Consider the following 26,624-nt stretch of genomic DNA (forward strand, 5'->3'; position numbering starts at 1 on the left):
CAATCTCTGAGATAAAATTACCTTGCACTCAATTCAAATGCTTTGATGGCAGCGATGTGCATTTCACTGTTTCCAACCCCAGTCTTCATCAAGCTCTGCCCTTGGATACTGGCAACAACGCTTAGCAATTCTTGCTTAATTGTGTAATTATGCCTATATAAATAAAAAGAACATTTTACTTTTCAATTCACAATAAATAGATTTCTCAAAACATATCCAACAGTTATTTCTCAAAAATCTTTGCTTCTATTAAAGGGCATCCTGATTTCACAAGTTGGGTAGCACTGGTCCAGTGACAGACTCAAGGCGAGTAAGTCTGGGTTTGAATCCAGTAGTTCTATGTTTTTATTCATTCATGGGGTGTGGGCATCGCTGGCAATGCCAGCATTTATTGCCCATCCCTAATTGCCCTTGAGAAGGTGGTGGTGAGCCACCTTCTTGAACCACTGCAGTCCATTTGGTGAAGGTCCACAGTGCTGTTAGGTGGGGAGTTCCAGGATTTTGACCCAGCGACGATGGAGTTGACTCAGCCATTCATCCTTCTGAGGTGGACAAACTGAGTACTATGTCATATGGACAGTAAACCATGCAGTGCATGCTACATTATTGCAGTTTCTGTCTTCTGACACAACTGTCTATTCCACCTAGAAATGGAGATCAGCACTGCACCCAACAGCTACCAATTTCTGCAGATAACCTCTCCCTGAATTCATATTTTAAATTCATGCCTGAAGCTCCAATAAAAAATACTTGTTCTGTAAGTAACATGGCAGCATTTAAAATAATCATTTGGTATCCCAACTTCTTAGTCATTTTTATTCTCCCTCTCCTTAAGGACTTCTCGTGCCGCACAGCATTCCTAAAACGGTATGACCAATAGGACTCACATTCCAAAGAATGAAGACCACTGTGTAAAAAATTACTATTAGTTTTCCATGCACATTTTTGGATTGATGCAGGATGTGAAGGTTACAACAATCAGTGCATGCCTAGCATAAAGGTATTGTTGCAGAAAAAAGAATAAAACAGACCCTGAAAGAAAAAATAAGAGAGAACACAAAGTACAGAAACGGATAGGGGAGAGTTAAAAAGACAAATAAAGCAAGGAAGAGACCAACATATGACAAAAAGTGAAGAGAGGCGCCAAGAAAATGTATCTGCACATAATAACATTTTGTGGTGCTAAGTGGAAGAAAATCTGCTATGTGTCATTACCAGCTCCTGCTGCCATTTTCCTCTCCATGTTTTCAGCATTTCCCAGGGCCTGAAAAGGTAGCTTAGTGTTGATATCATAATCCTTGTGCAATGCTGCATTGCCCTCTCCCAATGCACAATATCGCCTCCGTAAAGCAATAGCACTATTTAACAGGGCTTGCAGGCCGCTGGGAGGCCATGGATTCATGATATTTCTGATTGGCCCCAACTCACAGTTGTCAGCTGTGGCTCAGTGGTAGCACTCTTGCCTCTGAATCAGAAGGTTTAAGTCCCACTCCAGAGACTTGAGCACAAAATCTAGGCTGACACTCCAGTACAGTACTAAGGGAGTGCTGTAATATTTATCCCTCAACCAATGTCACTAAAACAGATTATCTGGTTCTTCGGATGAGATGTCAAACCAAGGCCCCGACTGCCCTCTCAGATGGACATAAAAGATGTCATGGCACTATTCCGAAGAAGAGCAGGGGACTTCTCCCCGATGTGCTGGCCAATATTTATCCCTCAACCGATGTCACTAAAACAGATTATCTCATTATCTCATTGCTGTTTGTGGGACCTTGCTGTGCACAAATTGGCTGCCGCGTTTCCTACATTACATCAGTGACTACACTTCAAAAAGTACTTAATTGGCTGTAAAGCACTTTGGAATATCCTGAGGTGGTGAAAGGCACAATATAAATGCAAGTCTTTTGTTTCTTTCTCAACGGGAGTTTTATAAATAATCTATATATATAGGAGGGTAGTGCAACCTTATGTACAGGGTGGTTCTGTGTATATCAGCCATTGGCCACAACTTATCATGACTTTTCCTTTGCGCATTTCTCTTTATTTATGTTATTTGAAGAATGAAGAGAAAGACCAACTGAGGGAGGCCAAACTGGTAAGATACCATAGGCATTGCATGGCACCTACCCATAAATACTCTCTGCACTGTTTCTGCAGACCCAAGAGATCCTAACTGAACTTGCCATCTTGCCGGTGCACTCAAAGGCTGTAATTCTCAGAGGCAATCAGAGAGTTCCACCACCTATTTGCTCCAAATCTGAAGTCCACCTTAACCAGATCCACTACAATGCCACTGGCAGCTAATGCTATTGTAGCACTAAATTTCTATGCAATACACTCTTTTCGGGCAGCTTGGAATGATATTTGCAACATCATCCATTCACTGCTGCATAAGGCAAATCATGGATGTCTTCTTTGTGAGAGCAGTACAGTTCATTAAATTCCCCATGGTCCTAGCACAGCATCAGGAAAAAGCTATACAATTTTTCACTGGCTGGCTTTCCCTTGGACCAGGTACCACTGACAGGACCTATAACATGTGTGCCCCCTTGGAGAATGCTGGTGTGTGATTCCAGGATCATAATTTATGTGAATGCATGTAAATTAATGTTACCTGAAAAGCAGCCATGATGCCTTTGTTTTAACATAGTTTGTCATTCCTACACTGTTCACAGGTGAACAGCACCTGTTTAGATGGCTGCTGGGTGACAAGAACTACCTTCTATACAAGTGGCTCATGATGCTGTCACAAAACCCGAAACAAAAGATGCCCGAGCAGATAAAATTAAATGAGGCTCATGCGGGGGGAGCATAGGAACATAGGAACATGAGTAGGCCTTTTAGCCCCTTGAGCCTATTCCGCCATTCAATGAGATCATGGCTGATCTGTGACCTAACTCCATATACCCGCTTAATATCTTTGGGTAACAAAAATCTATCAATCTCAGATTTAAAATTAACAACTGATCTAGCATCAACTGCTGCTTGCAGAAGACAGTTCCTAACTTCAACCACCCTTTGCGTGTAGAATTGTTTTCTAACTTCATTCCTGAAAGTCCTGATCAGACCACTACCATTCTGAAGCCAGATTTCAGGTGCCTGGAGTTTTCCAGTAGAGTTTATGCTGCATAATGCTGCCATCACGGAAATCTAGTAAATTAAAACCCAAAGAAGATTATGGATGGAGACACAAGTAATCAACGTCTGCAGGTTGACGATGCAGAGCTGGAGGACAAGCAGGAACCTGGTGAACAGTTACCTACCGCTGCTCAGAGGTGACAACAGCTCATCAGGTACAACTTTGCCTGAATAAGATTCAAGCCCTAAGCATCAACGGTTCTATCTTTCTGGCGACTCCCCTGCCAACAACTTCATCTCAATCACGTGCTCCCAGTCAGCTCTGCATCAAAAGCAACATTTCAAAAGTATGCCTATGCTTTTCTCCTAGGTTCTGAACCTGGGATCTGGGTCCCAAAGGCCCTTCACCAAGGACTGATATCCTCAGGGCCTCCAGACAACAAATGCATCCTCAGGAGCCACCTCTATCTCTTCTTCACCACTCATACTTGATGCTTCACTATGTGATCACACCTCCCTCTCCGTGTCTAGGCCCTCCTGGGTAGGTGTCACTCTGATGCTGCTTGCCTGGATGTAAGGCAGTGATGGAATGGGTGAAGAGGCAATGGAACCAGAGAAAATGAGGGCCCTGTTTCCTCAGCTTAATCCTCCTTTCCTTACGGTGACAGAAAAAGAGGAAAGGCTGCATAGATGGCCAGTGACCAAGACAGTTTTCAAAACAAGCTGGAAGCTTTAACTTTCTGAATATTTTGGGCTGCCAGATAACATTTGTGCAGCTGCAATGGATGAGAGTATTACTGAGGCCTGACAAACCTAAAGCCAACTCCCCTCCTACTTCCCCATCTTCAACTGCAGCCCATATTCCTTCCCAATAATTCCAGTACTTCCTCCTTGAGCAGGGTGAGAGGATGAAGTCTTTAGGGTCTTCGCCCAGCGGCACTTCTCTGCCAGGCATTGAAAAGAGTCTTCGCCTTTAAGAAGGGGCATTCAGCCTCTTGAGCCTGTTCCACATTCAATTAGATCATATGTACTTCAACTCCATTTACCCACCTTTGATTCATATTCCTTCATACCCATCTGGTTCACTAATGTCCCTTAGGGAAGGAAACCTGCCGTCCTTACCTGGTCTGGCCTATATGTGACTCCAGACTCACAGCAATGTGGTTGATTCTTAACTGCCCTCTGAAATGGCCAAGCAAGCCACTCAGTTGCACAATCTCGCTAAAAAAGTCATAATAAGAAAAAAACCGGACAGACCGCCCAGCATTGGACCACTAGGCACCGGACACGACAAAGGCAAACCAAGCTCAGTCGACCCTGCAAAGTCCTCCTCACTAACATCTGGGGACTTGTGCCAAAATTGGGACAGCTGTCCCACAGACTAGTCAAGCAACAGCCTGACATAGCCATACTCACAGAATCATACCTTTCAGCCAATGTCCCAGACTCTTCCATCACCATCCCTGGGTATGTCCTGTCCCACCGGCAGGACAGACCCGCCAGAGGTGGCGGTACAGTGATATACAGTCAGGAGGGAGTGGCCCTGGGCGTCCTCAACATTGACTCCGGACCCCATGAAATCTCGTGGCATTAGGTCAAACATGGGCAAGGAAACCTCCTGCTGATTACCACCTACCGCCCTCCTTCAGCTGATGAATCAGTCCTCCTCCATGTTGACCACCACTTGGAGGAAGCACTGAGGGTAGCAAGGCACAGAATGTACTCTGCGTGGGGGACTTCAATGTCCATCACAAAGAGTGGCTCGGTAGCACCACTACTGACCGAGCTGGCCGAGTCCTGAAGGACATAGCTGCCAGACTGGGTCTGCGGCAGGTGGTGAGCGAACCAACATGAGGGAAAAACCTACTTGACCTCATCCTCACCAATCTACCTTTGCAGATGCATCTGTCCATGACAGCATTGGTAGGAGTGACCACCGCAATGTCCTTGTGGAGACGGAGTTCCGTCTTCGCACTGAGGACACCATCCAACGTGTTGTGTGGCACTACCACCGTGCTAAATGGGATAGATTCAGAACAGATCTAGCAGCTCAGAACTGGGCATCCAAGAGGCGCTGTGGGCCATCAGCAGCAGCAGAATTGTATTCCAGCACAATCTGTAACCTCATAGCCCGGCATATTCCTCACTCTACCATTACCAACAAGCCAGGGGATCAACCTTGCTTCAATGAGGAGTGTAGAAGAGCATGCCAGGAGCAGCACCAGGCGTACCCAAAAATGAGGTGTCAACCTGGTGAAGCTACAACTCAGGACCACATGCATGCTAAACAGCGGAAGCAACATGCTTTAGACAGAGCTGAGCGATTCCACAACCAACGGATCAGATCAAAGCTCTGCAGTCCTGCCACATCCAGTCGTGAACGGTGGTGGAAAATCAAACAACTAACGGGAGGAGGAGGCTCTGTAAACATCTGATGGCGGAGTCCAGCACGTGAGTGCAAAAGACAAGGCTGAAGCGTTTGCAACCATCTTCAGCCAGAAGTGCCCAGTGGATGATCCATCTTGGCCTCCTCCCGATATCCCCATCATCACAGAAGCCAGTCTTCAGCTAATTCAATTCACTCCACGTGATATCAAGAAACGGCTGAGTGCACTGGATATAGAAAAGGCTATGGGCCCCGACAACATCCCGGCTGTAGTGCTGAAGACTTGTACTCCAGAATGAGCCGCGCCTCTAGCCAAACTGTTCCAGTACAGCTACAGCACTGGCATCTACCTGACAATGTGGAAAATTGCCCAGGTATGTCCTGTCCTCAAAAAGCAGGATAAATCCAATCCAGCCAATTACCGCCCCATCAGTCTACTGTCAATCATCAGCAAAGTGATGGAAGGTGTCGTCGACAGTGCTATCAAGCGACACTTACTCACCAATAACCTGCTCACCGATGCTCAGTTTGGGTTCCGCCAGGAGCACTCGGCTCCTGACCTCATTACAGCCTTGGTCTAAACAGGGACAAAAGAGCTGAATTCCAGAGGTAAGGTGAGAGTGACTGCCCTTGACATCAAGGCAACATTTGACGGAGTGTGGCACCAAGGAGCCCGAGTAAAATTGAAGTCAATGGGAATCAGGGGGAAAACTCTTCAGTGGCTGGAGTCATACCTAGCACAAAGGAAGATGGTAATGGTTGTTGAAGGCCAATCATCTCAGCACCAGGACATTGCTGCAGGAGTTCCTCAGGGCAGTGTCCTAGGCCCAACCATCTTCAGCTGCTTCATCAATGACTTTCCCTCCATCTTAAGGTCAGAAATGGGGATGTTCGCTGATGATTGCACAGTGTTCAGTTCCATTCGCAACCCCTCAGATAATGAAGCAGTCCATGCCCGCTGCAGCAAGACCTGGACAACATCCAGGCTTGGGCTGATAACTGGCAAGTAACATTCGTGCCAGATAAGTGCCAGGCAATGACCATCTCCAACAAGAGAGAGTCGAACCACCTCCCCTTGACATTCAACAGCATTACCATCGCCAAATCCCCCACCATCAACATCCTGGGGGTCACCATTGACCAGAAACTTAACTGGACCAGCCATATAAATACTGTGGCTACAAGAGCAGGTCAGAGGCTGGGTATTCTGTGGCGAGTGACTCACCTCCTGACTCCCCAAAGCCTTTCCACCATCTACAAGGCACAAGTCAGGAGTGTGATGGAATACTCTCCACTTGCCTGGATGAATGCAGGTCCAACAACACTCAAAAAGCTCAACACCATCCAGGACAAAGCAGCCCGCTTGATTGCCACCCCATCCACCACCCTAAACATTCACTCCCTTCACCACCGTCACACAGTGATCTGCAGTGTGCACCATCCACAGGATGCACTGCAGCAACTCGCCAGGGCTTCTTCGACAGCACCTCCCAAACCCACGACCTCTACCACCTAGAAGGACCAGGGCAGCAGGCACATGGGAACAACACCACCTGTACGTTCCCCTGCAAGTCACACAACATCCCAACTTGAAAATAAATCGCCGTTCCTTCATCGTCGCTGGGTCAAAATCCTGGAACTCCCTTCCTAACATCACTGTGGAAGAACCTTCACCACACGGATTGCAGCGGTTCAAGAAGGTGGCTCACCACCATCTTCTCAAGGGCAATTAGGGATGGGCAATAAATGCTGGCCTTGCCAGCGATGCCCACATCCCATGAACGAATAAAAAAAAACTATTGATTTCAGTCTTGCAAATTTTAATTGACCAGCATCCACAGCCTTTTTGGGCAGAGTGTTCCAGGTTTCTGCTACCCCACTTGTAACATCCCACCAATCAGAGAACGTTCTCTTTATCCATATTCTCTATCTTCTACCTACCAACTTTAATTACCAACCCCAGTCACAAGGTTACCTCCAATTACATGTGCTTTCATTTTTGCTAATGATCTCTTATATGGAATCTTATCAAATGCTTTCTGGAAGCCCATATAGACAACATCCATAAACCGTCCTTTATCCACCATGTTGGTGGGCATTTTAGGGATGAATTACACTGCATGGCATATAAAGGGAAAGATGGGTGCTAAAGACAGAACATGTTGGTTTGAAGTAGGTCCCATCTTCTCTTGGTTAACCTGGTGAGGTTGTTGAACTTTTTCCAGTAGTGGTGTTCCATGCATAAGGTACTGGAACTGGCAGAAATTGCCAAGTTACCTCCTTTCACTGGACCATTTTCTGAGCCTCCTCCTTTCCATTCCAAAAATCTAGCTCATCCTTTGCTGTTTTTCTGAGAGCAAGACTTTCATACGTGCCTCTGAAAGTTTTGGGGTTTTCTGTCCCCAAGATCCTGACCAACACATCCTGATATTCTCATTAGATCTGAATGGTTGCTCTACACCTGTAAACAGCTGTTGCCACTTACATATCACCGTTGCAAGTGATTTCCCTTCCTCTAAAAGGCAGTCTGCCAATAGATTCTACTAAAAACACAGGCAGCCTACCCACATTAGTGAGCACAGGTGGGGGAGGAAAATTGTCCAGGGTCACTGTGGGATTGCTGCTCTGGCTCCTAGTGAACTTCCAGTGCTGAATTTGCGATGGAGGAAAATATGACCAACTATATTTCACACTATTATTATGTCAGAGGTGCCATCTTTCAGATGTGACATTAAAGTGCTGCCCAATTTGCCTGTGCAGGTGCACGCGAAAGATTCCATAGTATTTTTTTCAAAGAACAGCTAGGATTTCTCCCATAACAGAAGACACAAAATTATGTCAAAAATTATAGTAATCTGTGCACTGAAATAAAGTTGGATTTAGTGGTTCAACATTTCACTTCCAAAGCAGAGATTTGGTTTATCTGTACATTTACAAATATTTGGAAAATAACTCAAGCCAAAAGGCTGACTTGTGCAGATGCCACAGAGTCTAGCTTCTGTAACTAGCATAATCATTAGTCATGAGAAGCAGATGATAAATAAAATGTTTTGTAAAAGCATTTTGACAGACAGAGAGCCCTGAACTCTCCCTGTTCAATGTCAGAAAGTGATGTGAATTTAGAATAAATATTCCCAGAGTCATGTAAAACTCAGCAGCTCGGAACATGAGGTCTCCAGATTCAGTTTTTCTATAGTCACTAGAAGATGGCTGTCCTTGTGTACTGTTGAGTGAATGCTTTGTAAGGTGTTCAAGATATGGAGAGATGTACCATGATAAAGGCTTAAGGCGGTTAAAATCACAGATGGATTGTTCATTAAAACTATAGTTGTTGAAAGGAATCCAAAAGTAAGCACTCTTTATTGATAACATTTAGATTTAGAGTGCGCTAAATTGGGCCGTGTAGTGCCCATTGTTTCAACGCTATGCGGCCTCCCGGAGATCCAAGTGGCGTCTTGGATGCGCTCGCACACGTGCGCCGGACGCCATCTTGGTAAAGGGTTTAGCACATGTGTATATAACAACCGCCGGCATCATATAAAGTGGGGACAAAATGCATTTGATCAGTGTGCAATGCTGATTTAAAGTGATAGACATCATTTTGGCACTTAACACTCCACTCAACGCACTGTCTTAACCGCGACCATCTAAGCATGTCTTTAAGTGCCTAGAGGACCCCCTCACGAGCGGTATTGAAAGGGACCTTGCAGGATTTACAGGTTAGTTGCTGGATTATTGCTTCTGGCTGCTAATGCATTTGTAACTGTTTTTGGAGGTGTCCTATATTTGAATACTAGGACGAGGGATCATAGCCTAACATTTCGGTGCAGGAGTGAAGTGAGGAAACGCTTCTACACAAAGGGTGGGAGAAGTTTGGAACGCTCCTCTGCAAACGGCAGTTGATGCTAGCTCACTTGTGAATTTTAAATCTGAGATTGATAGATTTCTGTGAACCAAGGGTATTAAGGGATATGGGGCTAGGGCGGGCAAATGGAGTTTAGTCACAGATCAACCATGATCTCATTGAATGGCAGAACAGGCTCAAGAGGCTAAATGCCACTGCCACTTGCTGCCTCCTGTTACGCGCCACCTTCTCCCGCAAGAAAGCGGGACGTATGTCTGGGTGATATACCTGTGATGGTTGAATAGCTGCCAGTCTGTGTGGCCTGTGAGTTGTGGGTGGCCGGCTTGCAACAGTGAACAGTGGTAATGTGTGAGGGAGAGACGAAGCATCTGATTGGAAGAGGTGCATACTGATGGAAAGAGTTTGTTGGTACACGGGTGATAGGGGGTGTAGCGCGTGGAACAGTGGATGCAGCTAGTGGTGCAGTTGGTAGGAGATGCCACTTGACTGTTGACCTCACTCACCTTGACCACTCATGTCAAAGCACTGAACTTCTTCCTGCACTGCATCCATGTTCATGGTGCTAGGCGCCTGGCATTGACTGTGTCCCCTGCTGCCTCCCATTGCCCTTTGAGCATATGTCTGGGGGGCCTCTTGCACAACCCTCCCCCCCCACTCCCTGTGGATATGGGATGCCCCTCCTTCTGTCCACCTCTTGCACCAAGGCCTCTAGTGCATCATCAGAGAACCTTGGTGTTAGCACTCTTGCAGGCCTGGTACCAACTCGGTGGTACCAGGCCTGCAAGATTGGTGAGATGTGGCATGCAGATTGGAGGATGTGCGATTTAGTGGTGCGCAAACTTTATTCAATGTTTTAAAATAACTCAACAGTTTGTAAACATAGTGATGGGACCTGCACCTGTGTTTTACCTGTGCAATGTCTGATCTCCGTTCAGATTCTGTGCAGACAGCAGACTGGTATTTTTGGCAAATTACAGGCACCGGCCAACTTTAAAAGATTTTGGCTGGCTGTCAGAGAGACAACCTGCCTTTAAGAGATTCGGGCTCCCCCTGCTGGTGGAATATGTGAACGTCGTTGAATCCTCGTGTCAACGCAGGTTTTTAACGCTTGGCTGAGGTGAGTGCTGAGGCAGGACGAATGTCTCGTCCTGCCTGCAACGGACGCACTGGGCGGGGTTTAATCGCAGATCGCAGTAACCGTGCCCGGTTTTATGCCTTATCCAATTTAACCGCCAGCATCTATTTTCTTAAAATTAACACCTACTGCACTGTAGATATCACATCTGGATCAGAATGGGCACCAATATCACAGAAAAATCAATTCTTCCAGTGTGACTGTTCAAAACAGGAGAAGATAACTCTTTAAAAGTTCTAGACTTTGATTCTTTTTTAAAAGGTCATGTTAGACGATTTTCAGGCAATCAGAAGCAATGTTTGAATGCTGTTCCAACCTCTAAAATGAATGACGGGACCCAGGGTACAGAAGAAAACAGGCAAGTTGTAGTATCATTTTCTATTTATTTGAAGAGATAGAATAACTAGCATTAGCTAGAAATAAAGTAAGGTTAAAATAATAAAAATAATTTAAAGAGAATTAGGAAGGCAGAAAATGGGGAGACAGGACAAGCTTAAGTTTTTATTTTAGTTATTTATGTTTAATAGCATGGCAATAAAGCTATTTCTGACATTTGAGTTGTTTTATTGTTGTAACATTGGATTTTAGTTCAGTACCATTGTATGTAAGATGAAAATCAAAAAATGGCTCGGCCAGAAGGCCTGGACCTAGTTTAAATCTGTCAGCTAAGAGTTAAATTAAACTCACTTTTTTTCCTCTCATTTCAACACAATAATGAAGAAACCTAATCACCTATTTGACAGAAATGAAATAATTTTTTAAAAGCAGACACCACATTATACTCACTTTTCTTGTTTCTTGAAACCAGCACTTTTAGCAACAATTTTATCCAGTTCAATTGCTTTCTGGGCACACTTCATTACTAATGGGTCATCATTATTCACAAAAGCGAGTTGCATCAAACGTGTCCATGCCTCCAGCTCCAACAGTTTATCAGACCAGGTACAGTCTGATATTATTTTATCCACCTGAAAGAGTTTATACAGCTTTGTATTAAGAAATGTAAGCATATGGACCTGGAAATTCCTTGGAGGAGTAATCACAGCAGTTATGCCGGGGTCATGCCTGCCACTGAACTCTGCCATTGACCCTGACGAAAATTGTAGAATCAGGGGCCAGATTTGGCGGATCATCAGCAAAGCTCTAAGCTGCCCTCTTTCCCCACCCCCACCAAAGAAGCCAGAAACACTGACCGAAATTTGCTGGGATGGGAAGGATGCTGGATTCCCCCCCCCCCCCACCCACAGAAAGGTAGGGGGAATTGGTCCCTACACCCACCCTTTGTCAGGTGACTATTTTTAAAAGAAATTAAATTCTGTGGTTCTGCTCTTCAGGGGTTGAAACCTCAGGTCGACCCCACTTTAGCCGATCCTATGTGGGACCTGACTGAGGGCCAAGGCCCAAGAAATCCAAACTTAGGGAGTCCTCGCACCCAGCCCCTCATCCTTTTACATTGACAGCCTTGTAGGGGCTGACAGAGGCTCAGCCACAAGGATGCCATCCCGGAAACAAGGCCTTGCCTTGGAACTTGTCTTGGATCCTGTTGAAGTATGCAGCCATTCCAGAAGATTCCTACCAGAGTTAAGGTAGAAGTTTGCCAAAATGACAGGAATTTGGGCCTCATAATATAAAATTCTTGGAACACAAACTAATAGGTTAATTTTGGTTGAAAAAAAATTAAAAATCATATTTATGGGCAAGTATCTTTCTGGTATAACAGTGAAATGCTGCGCATGTTGGAAATAACATTGATAGTAATTTATTTCGAATACGGTGACCCAAAAGTATGTTTCATTTTCTTTTATATCCAATTTACCTCACCAGGTTGCCACTGACAGCAAGAGTCTTACTGGAAGCAACATTGTAGTGAAATTGATGTTGTGTATGTGCCTCCAGTTACCAAAACCCTCTGTGTTAAACCTCGTCAGATGGTTTCCACTGCCCAGGCTTGACCCAACAAGAAATTTGAACAGTACCTAAAGCAGAAGGAAATCAAATGATTTCCACTTAAATTAGCGCATGTTTAAGGCAAAACAGAGATAAAAATCGACAGCAAGGGTCGAAATATAACTTGAAGGTCTGTTTCCTGATTTCTTGTCATTTCAATAAATTGAAACTTATTCTTTAGTTTAGTAAAGCTGTTGTAAGTGGATTTGTTCAAAGTAGACATAGTTTTAGCCTGATGAAAGGATTTAAAAATTTTATATTTGTTTAAAAAACATATTTATATGTTGAGAAATTATATACCTTTTGATTAATTGAACAAAAAACAGGTTCAGGCAAGTTTAAATAGCTTAAAAATGTGCCTGACTGGTTCAAATTGAATACACACAAGTACAGTAATATCACGGCTCAGGTCAAAAACACTTAGCTGGACATATACTTTACTAAGTCACATTTAATGCTTAACCAAAAGAATACTTTATACCATTTTTATTACACATAGTATTGTATTATGCAAGGATACACTTATTTTGGAATGCACGAATGTTTTTTTAAAATTTCCCATCGCAATGTTAAGGGACTATGCTAATTGCTTACCTCCAGAAGACTGGGAACAGTAAACTTCATCAGGTTATTGCTGTTACATGAATACATCTCCAGAGCAATAAGAGCCTGGGTCATTGAACCCTGGCTATCATTATTCGGCTGTAAAACATAAAGAATAGTTCGGATCATGTGTACAGCATTTTAACAAAACAATAGAAGATTCAACAAACCGATACTTCAAATGCAATGCTGTTTTACTAATTTTATTCTGATTTACATAGCACTGAAAGAAAACCACCTTATGTCTGTATTAATTGGCATTACTTTTAGACAAAAAGCTCATCCAATATTCAATAAAAAGCAAAAAGTAATTTAAAGATGATAAGTGAAATTATACATTTTCTTTAACCTACTTTACTTCATCAGTATACAGCAAATAAATCATCCATTTTAATATAAATGACAGACTTTGTTTTAAAAAAAGTAATTTTTACACTGACTTTAACTTGAGTGTGTTAATAATCTCACATTGAAAAGCTAAAAATTAAAATCTAGAATATATAGATAAATTAAATATTGTAAACAAAGGATTCAGAATGGGAAAGTGTATAGCAACAATTTTATTTCATTGGTCTTTAACTGCTAGGCACACAAAATCACAGGTGATAAACCATAAGGGTTCAAAGACCTAACACTAGCAAATGAAGGCAAGTGGAATTGTTTGGCCTGGAAAGTGCAACTGAGGCTGAAAGGGATTCATCCGTCAGTCAACCCAGTAAGCATTCTCCTTTCAGTGGTGGGCTGTATACTACATTTAATGCAGTAGCATGTTTTCCAGGCTACACTTCTTACCATCTCAATGGTCTGCAAGGAAGGTGACCATCATGAACTTCTCTTCCATAATGAAAAATATCAAAAGATCAATCATTACTTCCTCTCTCTCCCCCAAAAAAGTGGAGACTACAAAGCAATGAGAGTAAAACCTTCCATTTTTCTGGCATGTCTAAAATACCCCGTTAACATACCCTTTGATTATCCTGAGTAAATTTCAGGTGAAGACTCCATGAAGTGAACAGTATAGGCCTCTTCCACAGTCGGCCCCACCCCAGCATATGATGATATTAGGTGCTATTCTCCAGAATAACACAACAAATAGTCCCCTACTAAACTCTTCTTAAGAAATGAAGAAAGCTATCATCTGGAGTGACTACTAAGTGACAAAGGTAGTAGTAGAATAGAAGCCTTTTCCTTTCCGCCACACTGATGAACATGCTGTCTGGGATGCTTAATCCCTGAGATGAATTCTCTTTTTCATCAGAATGGGAGAGTACTTCTTGGTCAAGAAGGCTGTTGGTGGATATTGGGCCAGGTCATCACTGGAATTGTTCATACGCAGTGGCAATGCTTTTTAAGCTAACCAGGGTGGCATTCACCTTGTTGCCAAAAACCCCTTACTCAAGAAATGCTGTGCCATAATCCTTTGCTGTGCTGAAACCCAAACATCCTCAATCAGGAATAACAACAAAACAACTAAATACTGCAGCTTCAATGTTCATTGCACTATATTTCTGGCTGTTGGACAGTTATGTAGTTGAATCCATTAGGATAGGTTGCTTGTGGAGTCAGTGAACTTGATAACAAGTAATATTCATCTGACAGGTTCACTACAAATCCCTTTCTTTGGATTTCATGCTAGGGAATTGAGGAATTACCTAGACAGATGACTCCATATTTGTCTGAACTTGAAGCACCATATGTGAACTAACAGCTGGTTTGGTAAACAACATCCTCTCTGTTGCTTGAGACTTGAATTACATGCAAATGAATGTCAGAAGGCTTTGTGCCCAGATTTCCACTAATAGCACCAGGAGCAGTTTAGGGGTAAACTGTCTTCATAAAAACCTTGCATTACCAATTCCTGAGCTGCTGTCCAGGCATTATCAGTCTTAAGGGACAGGTCAATATTGTCCAGATGGTCTTTATTTGACTGTGCCGTACCCCACTCCCCTTTTTGCAATATGGCTTATTTGGAGGCAGACAAGAGGAAATGTTACAAGCCCCCTTGACAGCCACTCAAGTCATTCATCTGGGTCTCTCCGATTTCCCTACCACCAAGTAGGAATGCTCCCTTTCTGTCACCATGCCATCAGCTCCCTGCAAAGCAGACTGGAGTCTCCGTACTGCAGCTTGGGGTACTGCTGCCATCCCAGCTATGGCACAGCAGCACAAACTCATTCTAGGAGGCAGTGAAGGCTAATGATACACAAATCGTAGCTTCTGTCAGGCATAAATTAAATTAAAAACTTACCACGAATTATCTGAAGCTATACAGACGAAGATCCTGGCTCATTTCCTGCAAAAAATATATATTTGGTCCTCTCATGGGGCTGCACCTACCCCTTTAATAGTGCTTCTATCTTTAAGTCCCCAATTACTCTCGCTCATCCTGCACCCAATAGAGCACTTCCATTTGTGCCTGATGTTTACCTTCCGCATTTAAATGAAGACTATCAGGGAATCCTGGTGCTGCACTGCTTCCTGGGGTGAAGCACACTTTCAGTTCGTTACATCCACATTGCTCCCGATCAGCACCAGGAGAGAAATATTGGCCCTATAGTTTTACCATGGCATAACTGAGGAATGGAAATCATTTCACCAGCCTGATCATCTAAATGATCTATTTCATCTATAATCAAAACGCAACCCATCAAGAAACACCAGTACACAATGTATAAACTGTTTTACCTCATTATTATTTCCCAGGTTTGGTCCTATTTGTTGCCGCAGGAGCTGCTTTATTGTGACCCATGTGATAATAATCTGATGCCTCACAGCAATAGGAACAACATCAGAGGGTACACTTCCATTTGTAATAGATAATGCATATTTACAGACCTATAGTCCAAACAATATTACATTAGTTATTCTGTTACTACTATTAATAACCTTAAAATACACTAGGCAAATAAACATCTAATAATTGTCACTTATTGAAAATTACACCTAATCAACGTGATTACTAAAATGTATATAAGGTATCTTCTTTGGTTTGAGCTCAAACACAGAACAGTACCAAACCAGTGTAAGACCCAATTCAGCTTAATGACACATACCAAATCGGTAGATTACTTAACTTTATTTTTTTAATGATATGTATCCTGCACATACCATAGGAGACATGTCTGGGAGAACCTAATGCTGCATGCACACTTAAAAATGTCATTGTGATGCTGCAGTGATGCCGCATGTGGTCTCCTGCTCCCACATTGCACGAAGCTTGTCAATGTCCCAGATCATTTTGACTTGAAGGTGATTTAAAACTAATCATTTCATATTAATACTTCCTCCCCTCCCAATAACTACACCCCTGCAATGTCTACGTGGAAGACTGGGGGTGAAATTGTGTTGTGTGGCGGATTCAAATCATTTGAAGAACAAAGTAGACTCTACCAAGAAATGAGTTATTGTTCTTCTTCATTCCATATCCTCCATATACCATGGGAGCATAACAACACTGTATAGTTCTAGGAGGGGAGCATTTTATACAGCAGGCATAACACCAGCCATCAGAACCAATCTGCTGAATTACACCTTTAGAAAACTCTGTCAGCACTTAGTCTCTGTTGTATGTAACAAATATCCAACAAGCCATCATTATTCTGTTGCATTTCTATAGTAAAATTGATTTATCATGCAAGTTTCATATTACTTAAAACAAGAAATTTAAGAAATATATTTTGTGACGGTATTCCAAAATACATGAATATAACAGTTTTAATGGTATAACTTCTAAAAGTAGCTAATGAATGCCCATACCTTGAGAGCTTCAATTATGTGAGGAATACCTTCAGCCTCAACAGATACAATCTGTGAAATGTTTGGTTTTTCAGTTTTCTTTGCAGGTGACTTTTTCCTGTTAGAAGTTGGGGAACCCTTTCTAGATTCATTTTTTTCAGTGTTAATTGGGCTGGGTATCCAAGGTTGAATCAAGCCCTGACATAGGCTATTGCATAGCATAACCAAAAGAACAGTTTCCCTACAGTGCAGCAAAAATAGTTTTGGTTATGCAGCGCTCTTGGTTTTTCCACAGCAATATTCCAGGATTACAGTTATAAAGAAGCATTGTATACATTGTAGGGAATCAGGTCAGGTGTTAAAACCTGCTACTGTAATGCCAGTCAACAGTATTACCTGTGACTGGTCAATGCCGAATGTCAGGTGGCAGTCAAGCAACCTGGCCAATTCCCAAAAATGTCAACAGCTTTGAACGGATGGGCATCTGGAAGAGGGTAGTGGAACCCTTGATGGAGGAAATGCCTTCATTATTCATACTCACACTCAATATCCTCCACCTACTGCTTGACACATGGTGCCCCCCTCTTACTGGCTTCCTCCAAGACAAACTGTAGGCGTGTACAGACTGTTGTTTGCCATCCCCCCCAGCCATGGCACAACAATACACATTCATTTACAGGGGACAGCACCTTTAAATAAACATAAAGGATACTGACGCAAATCAGAGCTTCTGGCACACCAACATTAATGTAAAAACTTATCATTCCTCATCAGAAGGTGTTTAAATAATAATCCTGCCCCATTACCCGCAAAAAATTCTTCTGGCTGTCCCATAGGGTTTAATTCTGCCTGCCACATTTAATGATGCTGCTGCCTTTACAGCTCAGGATGCACCCAGACATCCTCTCGTCTTCATGGCTGCGGCTCAAAATTCTTCCCGAGTGTATCCAAGTGGCGTCTCCTTTATTTAAATTAGGCCCAACAGCAAATTCAGGTGTTTAGCTTCTGGTAGTGTTGGATCACGCGAGTGATGCACTCCGCACTGATTCCTCCTGGACAATACTGGGAGAAGAACACTGGCCCTTTACAATCCATCATTAGCCAAGTAAAACTTACCCTCTATGTCCTGTTTGTTTGATTTGATCAAGCAGTGTCTGGAATGGTTTAACAAGCTCCTTATATCTCCCAGCAACTAATAGGTGGTTGTTATGATTCCAGATGTAGATTGCTGCATTACACACAATTAATGCTTCATTTAATTCCACGCCCAGCTCTGCAGCTCGCAGAAAGTTCTGAGTAGCATAATGAGACAGGGAATCTATCCAATTTCTGAAAATAAACACAATAAAAACTGAGGGCTGAATTTGATCTTATTTTCCCTTGTATCTGTATCAATCTGTATCGATATGCATTGTGCACATTTTTGTATTGTTCCTGGAACCCTGCACCTATTTTGGTGCTATGAATCACTAGTTGCCACTGCCATTACCTTTAAATCCGAAGAGTAAACGTTATACTCTTTCGCACTGAATTTTCATAATCTTCCAGAAATCACCTATTGGAAGGTTAGTGCCAAGAACCTAACACAAATAATTATTCTTGGACTGGAACAGGCGTGATGTTATTACTGCATTTGTATAATTTTCCAGAAATCAGCAAGTGGAAGCTGTGTACTAATTAACTGATCTGATGAATTATTCTCAGATTTGGACAGGAGTGATGTTACTACCTAACACTCACTCCTTAACACATCATATGTACTGCAGATTGTCATGGTGCATTCTGGGTTCCACAGAAGAGGGTCAATAACTACAACTCCCATGGTGCACACACAGAATTTATCAACTGGAGTTATAATGCTCTGGGAACCAAAACACACGGTTGAATGGCCCAAGCTCTAGGAATGAAGAAGCCTGAGGAGCCTGTGGGGAAAAATTGTTGGAGGGATTGAAAGATGGGACTGGGAATATTTATGAGTAAGTTTTAGTGATTTTTTTTGCATAATTGTTGTATTTGTTATATCCTATTTTATGCTTAGGGTATATGGAGTGGACTGGTGGAGAACCAATATGGTTGTTGAAAGGATTTTGATGAGATATTTTTAGGGATTTAATTAATTGCTTTTGAAGTGATTGTTGGCTGTTCATTTGTTGCTTTTTAAGTAATAGTGATTAACTTATTAAAGAGACTGTGATTTTTTTTTCTCAGAGATAATGGTTTTTGATTGGTTTTAAGTGAATGAGACATTTGAACCAATGACCATTCCTCAGAAGGTATGTAGATTTCCTATGTCCAATGGACAATCCCAGACAAATGAATTACTTGGATAAGGTTATAGTAAGCAAGATCAACAAGTTTGCAAATAATGCCAAATTGACGGCAGATCAAATAATGGAGATTTAGAAGGATTTTGTTATTTTAGGCAATTGGCAGATGCATGATTTATTCATTTGCTAATATTCTAAGCTGTTGTTAGCTAGGATGCCGTTTGAAGCTGTTACTAAATTTAAATGAAGTTGTAGCAAAGGAGATCATGTTCGCTTGAACATTTCTAACTTTTACAAACAAATATGGTGTAAAGCCGTTGGTTGCACTGTGTCAAATGAACCCAGAGAACAATATTTATACAATGGCTGTGGGCTCAGCAGTTTTGAGGTCAATTATGTGACAAGGTATCATACTGCAATTTGATAAAACATTACAAAATAAATAACATTAAGCTAAAAGAAATATGTCAAAGAAAAAAGCAGAAGTTAAATTAAAATGCAAATCCACCAACAAAAAAGCTGAAATAAAGATAAACATGTGAAAGCATTAAAGAAAAAGTTTGAAGCATAAAAATGAATCTCAAACATAACTTTTCTCTATCTGGCATTAAATGTTTTCTCCTTGCCTGTAATACTACTGAGATGTGCGGAGGGGTAAAGAATCCCATGCCTAAAATCACGTACAGCAGTCTAGGAGAGCTGTGAGGTTGGAACCAAGTAGATGTGGCAAAGCCTCAGCAGACTGACCTCTCACGAGGAACTGTGCAAGGGCAGGGATGAGTGCCAACCATTAGGGACAGAACATACCAACAGGATTGTTCAGGTACAAGGAAGAACAATGAGTTTGATAACAAAGTTCCAAATGAACCATTGGCAAGGAACCACATGTTCCGGCAGATAATATTACCTCGTAGACACTCAAAAGTTGTCAATAACATTTCATTTGGTAGGCATGAAGGAGTGTAACGTATGAAACGTCATTTGCTACTATATTTTTATTGGCTGACTAATTTCAAAGGTACGGCACAATACTGTAAGATGTGTGAACAATATCAGAGAATGGGTAAACCAAGGATTGAACCAATGTGGAGTTGCAATCCCTACTTATTATTAATGACACTTTTTAAAAAAAGGGAGGGCAGTTACAATGGGACCACGACAGAATAACCCATGGAACTGCACAGTAATTGCATCCATACACAGTAGCACTCACATCTGTTGAAGAAGATGCCAGCACAATGGGCCAGAATTTAAAGTAGCTGGCGAACAAATGGCGCCTGCCATTCATTGGATTGCCCTTACCCATATACTTTCCATGAGCTTTTGTGCTGGATGTTTCTGTAAGTTAGAGTCCCAAAAAGCAAAGTGCCCTCTATAGGGTATCTGGGACCTGTGTGAACAGGGCAAGCAACTGTGTATCTCATTAACCAATCAGATTGAAGAATTGTTAATGAACAGCGCAGAGTCTGAACCAGGATGTGTAAGTTAGAATAGTGAATTCAATGTCAAATCAGGTACAGAAAGCGAAATAAAGAGAGGGAAAGAAAGATTGGATTGAGGGAGAGAGATAAAAGAGACAGAATGAAAAAGTAAAAAAATAAGTTTTAGTTAAATTAATTTTTTAAACCTCCAACAATTAAAAGCTGAAGAAATGAGACTCCACACTTGCAATAGTTAATTTTCAGTGCCAGAGACGTTGCTTGGCAGTAATTAAGACTTATCCACTGTTAAAAGGGGTACTTAGACTGAAATGGAAAAGCACTAACTTTCTGTGGCGAGTTTAGTTCGTATCTATTATGCAAGTACAAGAACTTCACACCATTCAGTACATTTGAATGGTGAGTCAGAAGCGAGATGCCGTTTCTGCAAAGCTAATGGCGGAGTGGCGCTTCAGTTGCATCAACTTTCGGATTTTCATGTTTAACCGTGCATCTGCCCTCTCCTGAAGTTGCTGTGCGATTTGCGCATAAATAATAGTGAGTGTCGTTAGCCTCACCGTTAATTTGACAGGAAAATCTGGACCATTATAATGTTACAAATAAACATTGGACATTTTATTTGGTTCACTGGAAGTAATTTAAAGCAATACAAACAGATTGTAGGAACAAGAAGGATGAGCACTGTAATCTACACACACCTACAGGATGTTTATGAGTCGATGCTACTTTTGTGTGTTTAGAGCAATGGGGAGTAATCGCCACAAAGAGCACTAGCAAGTCCTGTGGATATTCTACCACTTCCACATATATCTATCTATACCATTAAAAGTTATATCTGTGTAATAAAGTAGAGAGGTATGACTGGGAATACCCAAAGACATTGCTCATCGATCAAAGTGAACCACAGACCTATCAATGCCGCAAAAACACACAAGACAGCCACATTGGATTTTGCACTTTCTTCTCACCATATTTCAAAATTATTTTTTCCGCTGCCTTTTCACCCAATTCATATTATGTTTAATTATTTTCCTTTCTAGCTACCTGGTCCCACTGCAGTCCACAATTCTTCTAATCACCTGGTTCCCGTTCACAAGACCCAGCCTCAGCCCCACCCTCAGCTAGGCCAGCAGCCTCCAGTCCAACTTCAATACTTTTTTCCAGTCTTTGCACTGGCCCATAACCTCCAATACAATTTTAAGTTACTTTATTTTTCTCAGCACCTATTTCTGTTTACACCCTGCCCAACCTCATCTCACTGGTGCCCAGGCTAAACCTCAATGTTGGCTCCTGCCTATATATTCTGGCATGACCCAATAATTTGATACAATTACATACGTAGATATATTTAGATTTATAGTTGCATATATTTATATATTTTTTTTAACACATTTTGTACATTCTATTGATATGTAATGTCATATCTATATCTCAAGCTCATACATTCTATTTCTAATTCTATATCAATGAACAGATAGAGATGAAAAGCACAGATTAATTTATTTATGGCACTGATGCCTGGGGGACACATCTGCTTCATGGATAGATTTCTTTATTTATGTAACTAAAGCATGTGAGAGGGAAAATGTATTTCTTTATCTTTATCTACCTGCGTTACATGAAGAGCACATTATTTATGTACTTGATACTGTTCAATGCATTTGAATGGTGAGTCAGACAGCGAGATTTTGTTTTCGCGAAACTGATGGCGGAACGACGCATCTCGGACAGAAACTTCCGGATTTTCGCGGTTAACTGCGCATCTGCCCTCGCCTGAAGTTACTGTCTGATTTGCGCATAAATAACAGTGAGCGCTGTTAGCCTCACCATTATTTGGACAGTAAATTCTGGCCCATTGTTTTCATAGGTCAAGTTTCAGGAAGAAATTCTGTCCAACCAGATACAAATTTTATATCCCAATTCATCATGTAAATTTGGAAAAGGTGTCAAATAATTCTGCTTTGCAACACCCAGTACCTCCAAAAGAATGGCTTGATGAAAAATGTTACAACATAATGCAGCTGATAATGACACATCAGCTGAGCAAAACCCCCATAAATGGTATCAAAAGTTGCCATACCTCTTTTTTACATATATGAAAGTACCACAGAATTAACAGGCTTCTTTTGTGCTGCCATACAAATACTGTCTGTTGTAATCTTCTCTAGCTCTATATCACCTCCCAAATGTTTTGTTCCCGACTCCGGACTTCTGTGCATCCTCCCCTCCCTTCACCCTACCATTGGTGGCAGAGCGTTCAGCCGCCTCAGTCCTAGTCTCTGGAACGCTCTACCTAAGCCCCTCCGCCTCTTAAAAACCTCAAGACCAAACTTTCGATCATGCTCCTAATCTCTCCCTTCTGTTCAACATCCATTTCTATTTGTACCTATTTGTGAAGCAACTTGGGATGTTTTCTTAGGTTAAAGGTATTATACAAAGGCAAGTTGTTGTTGCCAATGACCACATCAGCTTAATCAGGAAAATTCCCTGAACAAGAATAAAAATATGTTCGATGATATACTCAGGTTGAAGGAGAACTTGACCATATTGGTAGAAAACACTCAGGAAAATCTGAAGCATGCATAAAAATGCTAGAACATAGGAACAGGAATAGGCCATTCTACCCCTCAGGTCTGCTCTGCCATTCAATTAGATCATGGCTGATCTGGAGCTCTACTCCATTTACCCATCTTAGCTTCATATCCCTTGATACCCTTACCTAATAAAAATCTATCGATCTCAGTCTTAAAAGTTCCAATTATACCAGCACGCACAGACTTTTGGGGGAGAGAATCCCAGATTTCTGCTACCTTTTGTATAAAAAAGTGCTTCCTGATTTTGAGAAATCGAGTAGAGAATGCTGGTTCTATAGCGAGTGAAACAATAATACAGCTCCACGATTTATTAAGCAAAAGTAAAGAAAGTTCTTCGTGAAGGATGTTAATCTGCTCCACATTTATTGCCCAAACGATGACAGCAGGCATGAGAGTTATAAAACTTTCAGCCACTGTTTTTAAGCAGTGTTACACACAGCAGTTCCTAAACATGTTAGAGATTGGCACTGTGACTCTGGTATGTCCATGGTGCTATCCAGTCCTCTATGTTGAACAGGACCACATAAAAAACTGCAAGCAATACTGTCCTTTGAAGAGCCTCTGACAGCCTTACATGGTATTTGCTCCTGAGAGGAATAAGTCTACAACTGCAGCTGAGATTTCCACCACCCTTTCAGGCACTGAGTTCCAGACCATAACAACTTGCTGCGTAAAAAAATTCTCCTTATCTCCCCTCTATTTCGTTTGCCAATTATCTTAAATCTGTGTCCTCTGGTTACCAGCCCTCCTGCCAGTGGAAACAGTTTCTCCTTATTTACTCTATCAAAATCCTTCATAATCTCCCCTCAACCTTCTCTACTGTAAGGAGAACAATCCCAGCTTCTCCAATCTCTCCACATAATTGAAGTCCCTCATCCCTGGTATCATTCTAGTAAATCTCCTCTGCACCCTCTCCAAGACCTTGACATCCTTCCTAAAATGTGATGCCCAGAATTAGACACAATACTCCATCTGAGGCCTAACCAGTGATTTATAAAGGTTTAGCATGACTTCCTTGATTTTGTACTCTATGCCTCTGTTTATATAGCACAGGATCTTATATGCTTGTTCAACAGCCTTCTCAACTTGTCCTGCCACCTTTAAAGATTTGTGTTTGAAGGAGACTGTGCACACATCCTGTTCCATTTAAAGGACTTTAATAGCCTTCCATATGCTTTTCTCAGTCTGTATTTACTATTCATGTTGAACCTTGTTGAACTTTTGCTCCAACCACAGCACCTTGAACTCCCCTTACACCTGATCTCTTATTGATGTGGTTAATGTTGTAACTATTGTTGCACATGCTTCACTGCATGCACATATTAGTTGCCAGTCAAGTGCAAAGCTCCTTTGCCTTCCTGTACAGTCTCTCCCTGCCTCACTCTCCTCCTTTTACTCACTCCCTGATCCTCTCATCCCATCTCTGTCTCTAATACCTCTCCTCCAAAACTGTTCTAGCCATCTTGCTCTCTGGTCCACCAGTCACTGCTGTACTCTTTACCTTTTGGCACCCCAGCTGTCATCCCTCCTAGATAGGTTTAAGGCTTCTCTTTGCTGCACTCAGGCTATTCTTCGCCATGCCCACTACAACATGCACTGCCAACTTTACCCTGAACATCATAAAATCATCCTTATTCCCCTCTCCCAGCTCTCCTTGGAAAAAAAAATTCAGACCTTTTCCCATGCCCCTCAATTCCTCATGCTCCCCATCTGACCTCTCGAGCAATGGTATTGAACAAATTTATGTGCTTGATAGCTCTATTTAATTGTAAATAAATATATTTGTTCTACCCTATAAACCATTAGGTGTGTATTTGGTGTCCAATGATCTACGAGGCCACATTAAATCCAGTAAGCAGTTATTTTAACGAATGCACACCCATCATTTTCCAAATTGCGCTGCGTATTAACACTGTTCCCCAATGGGCGTACCGGATCATGGAACCACTGTACAGTTCCATAAAAATCCAAAATTGTAACAGTTACATTGCAAAAATAAACCGTTTCATAGTGAACTTAGTCGTATTCATAATTTATTTATTTTTTCACCAGCAAGGGAACGGGTACAAACATAAAACGGCTTTCATTAGAAATGTTTCTACTTCATCATTGGGGTATGAGAAGCATAAAAACAAATGGTCACTTTCAAGAATCAGAACATAACAAAAGATTCAATTACAAATTTGTTTACAAAAGGTGGCAGATCAAACACAACTACCAGCCAATCAGGGGATGAATTCATAAATGATTAACTATTCTTAGGGGATCATAACTCATGTCTATTACAGTTCATTTGGATAAAGTGAAAAAATTTTATTTTATTACTGGAACTGGAATCTTTATTTCTGCTTCTTGTTCATGTCATAGTTTGGTAAAAGTCAGAAAGCTACAGAGTCTCAGCACATTTAAATACAATAGTCCTACGTGCTTGGATTTTGTTTCCAAAACATATGGCTCTTCGACATTTTCATAGTTTCTTATTCTATTTTTTTGCATTACGTATGTACATTATTTGAAAAAGTAACAAAATTCAACATAAAAAAGCTCAAAATACCTGTAGGTTATCCATTCTAGATCTTCCTCTGGATTTTTGGCTACAAATCCCTCAGTGTGCTTGTGTTTACTTTCTGGGAAAACTGCATGGTTGTTAAATTGAACACCCTCTGATTTTAACAACTGAATGATTGCCTGGACAAATAAGTTATAATGTTAAACTTTAACTTCCTTAAAATAAAACACATGTCACCAAAACAATTAATTATATTTAGTTCACAGTAAACATTAACTAATTTTAATCAGGCATGATTAAATAACTATGTTCTAAGATGATTAGCAAATTAGTAGAGGTTAATAGAGACAATGGCCTTGAAATTCCTGTGCCCAGAAAGAATGGTTTCCTGATGTACTGGCAGCATCGGAGTGAGGGGGTTTGGGGGGGGGGGGGGGGGTGGTGAAGGGGAATTCTGCATTTCCACAAATGGTCGGATCTATTATAATCTAAAAGCAAATGAGAAAAAAATGTCATATGACATATTTCTCTCATTGATACCCTTAGCAACACTGAACATCAGGGACAACTGTGAATTCCTGGCATCGAGAGTTACTAGGGCCATGGGGTAGGAGCTTGAACACCAGCAGAAGAAAGAAAGGAATGAGTTTAAAACAATTTTCAGCTGCATGCCAGAGCCCTAGTGGAACATTAACACTGTGCCAAAATGTTGCAGCAAAATTCCTCAACCTCTTCCCCCCAAAGAGACAGACTTCCCATTTGTGCTGGAATAGCAGGAGAACTTGCCCAAAACATTTAAATGAACTTGACCCTAGGATTTTAAATGGGATCAGGATCACAGGCAAGGGAGAGGCAAAAATTCTGCTGAATGCCCCCCCCCATTAAAATATTTTCAGAACAGCTCCTTTAAATCATCAATATTTATTTCTTCATGAAAAATAGATTAAATAAACTTGACTTTGCTAATTGACTATAATTGTGAAATATGCAAAGAATCTGGATTGTCACTCTGCACAAAGACTACAGGTTTTGTTCTTCCCTCCTTGGTCAAGTGAACATTGAT

The 26,624-nt window shown here is 41.7% G+C and overlaps 1 protein-coding gene across 1 annotated transcript in view; it reads right to left on the reverse strand.

Annotated features, from left to right (window-relative positions):
- The window catches only part of LOC137340238 (cilia- and flagella-associated protein 46), a 303,329-nt gene that overhangs the window by 202,300 nt on the left and 74,405 nt on the right, over positions 1 to 26,624 (reverse strand). The window contains exons 17-23 of the mRNA XM_068002660.1: positions 25,607 to 25,740; positions 17,869 to 18,081; positions 16,774 to 16,993; positions 15,703 to 15,852; positions 13,009 to 13,116; positions 11,254 to 11,435; positions 22 to 153 (exon numbers count right to left, since the gene is read on the reverse strand). Of these exons, the coding sequence (XP_067858761.1) occupies positions 22 to 153; positions 11,254 to 11,435; positions 13,009 to 13,116; positions 15,703 to 15,852; positions 16,774 to 16,993; positions 17,869 to 18,081; positions 25,607 to 25,740 (1,139 nt within the window). The remainder of the gene's footprint in view (positions 1 to 21; positions 154 to 11,253; positions 11,436 to 13,008; positions 13,117 to 15,702; positions 15,853 to 16,773; positions 16,994 to 17,868; positions 18,082 to 25,606; positions 25,741 to 26,624) is intronic.

Source organism: Heptranchias perlo, chromosome 21 (assembly GCF_035084215.1).
Source record: "Heptranchias perlo isolate sHepPer1 chromosome 21, sHepPer1.hap1, whole genome shotgun sequence".
Taxonomy (NCBI): Eukaryota; Metazoa; Chordata; class Chondrichthyes; order Hexanchiformes; family Hexanchidae; genus Heptranchias; species Heptranchias perlo.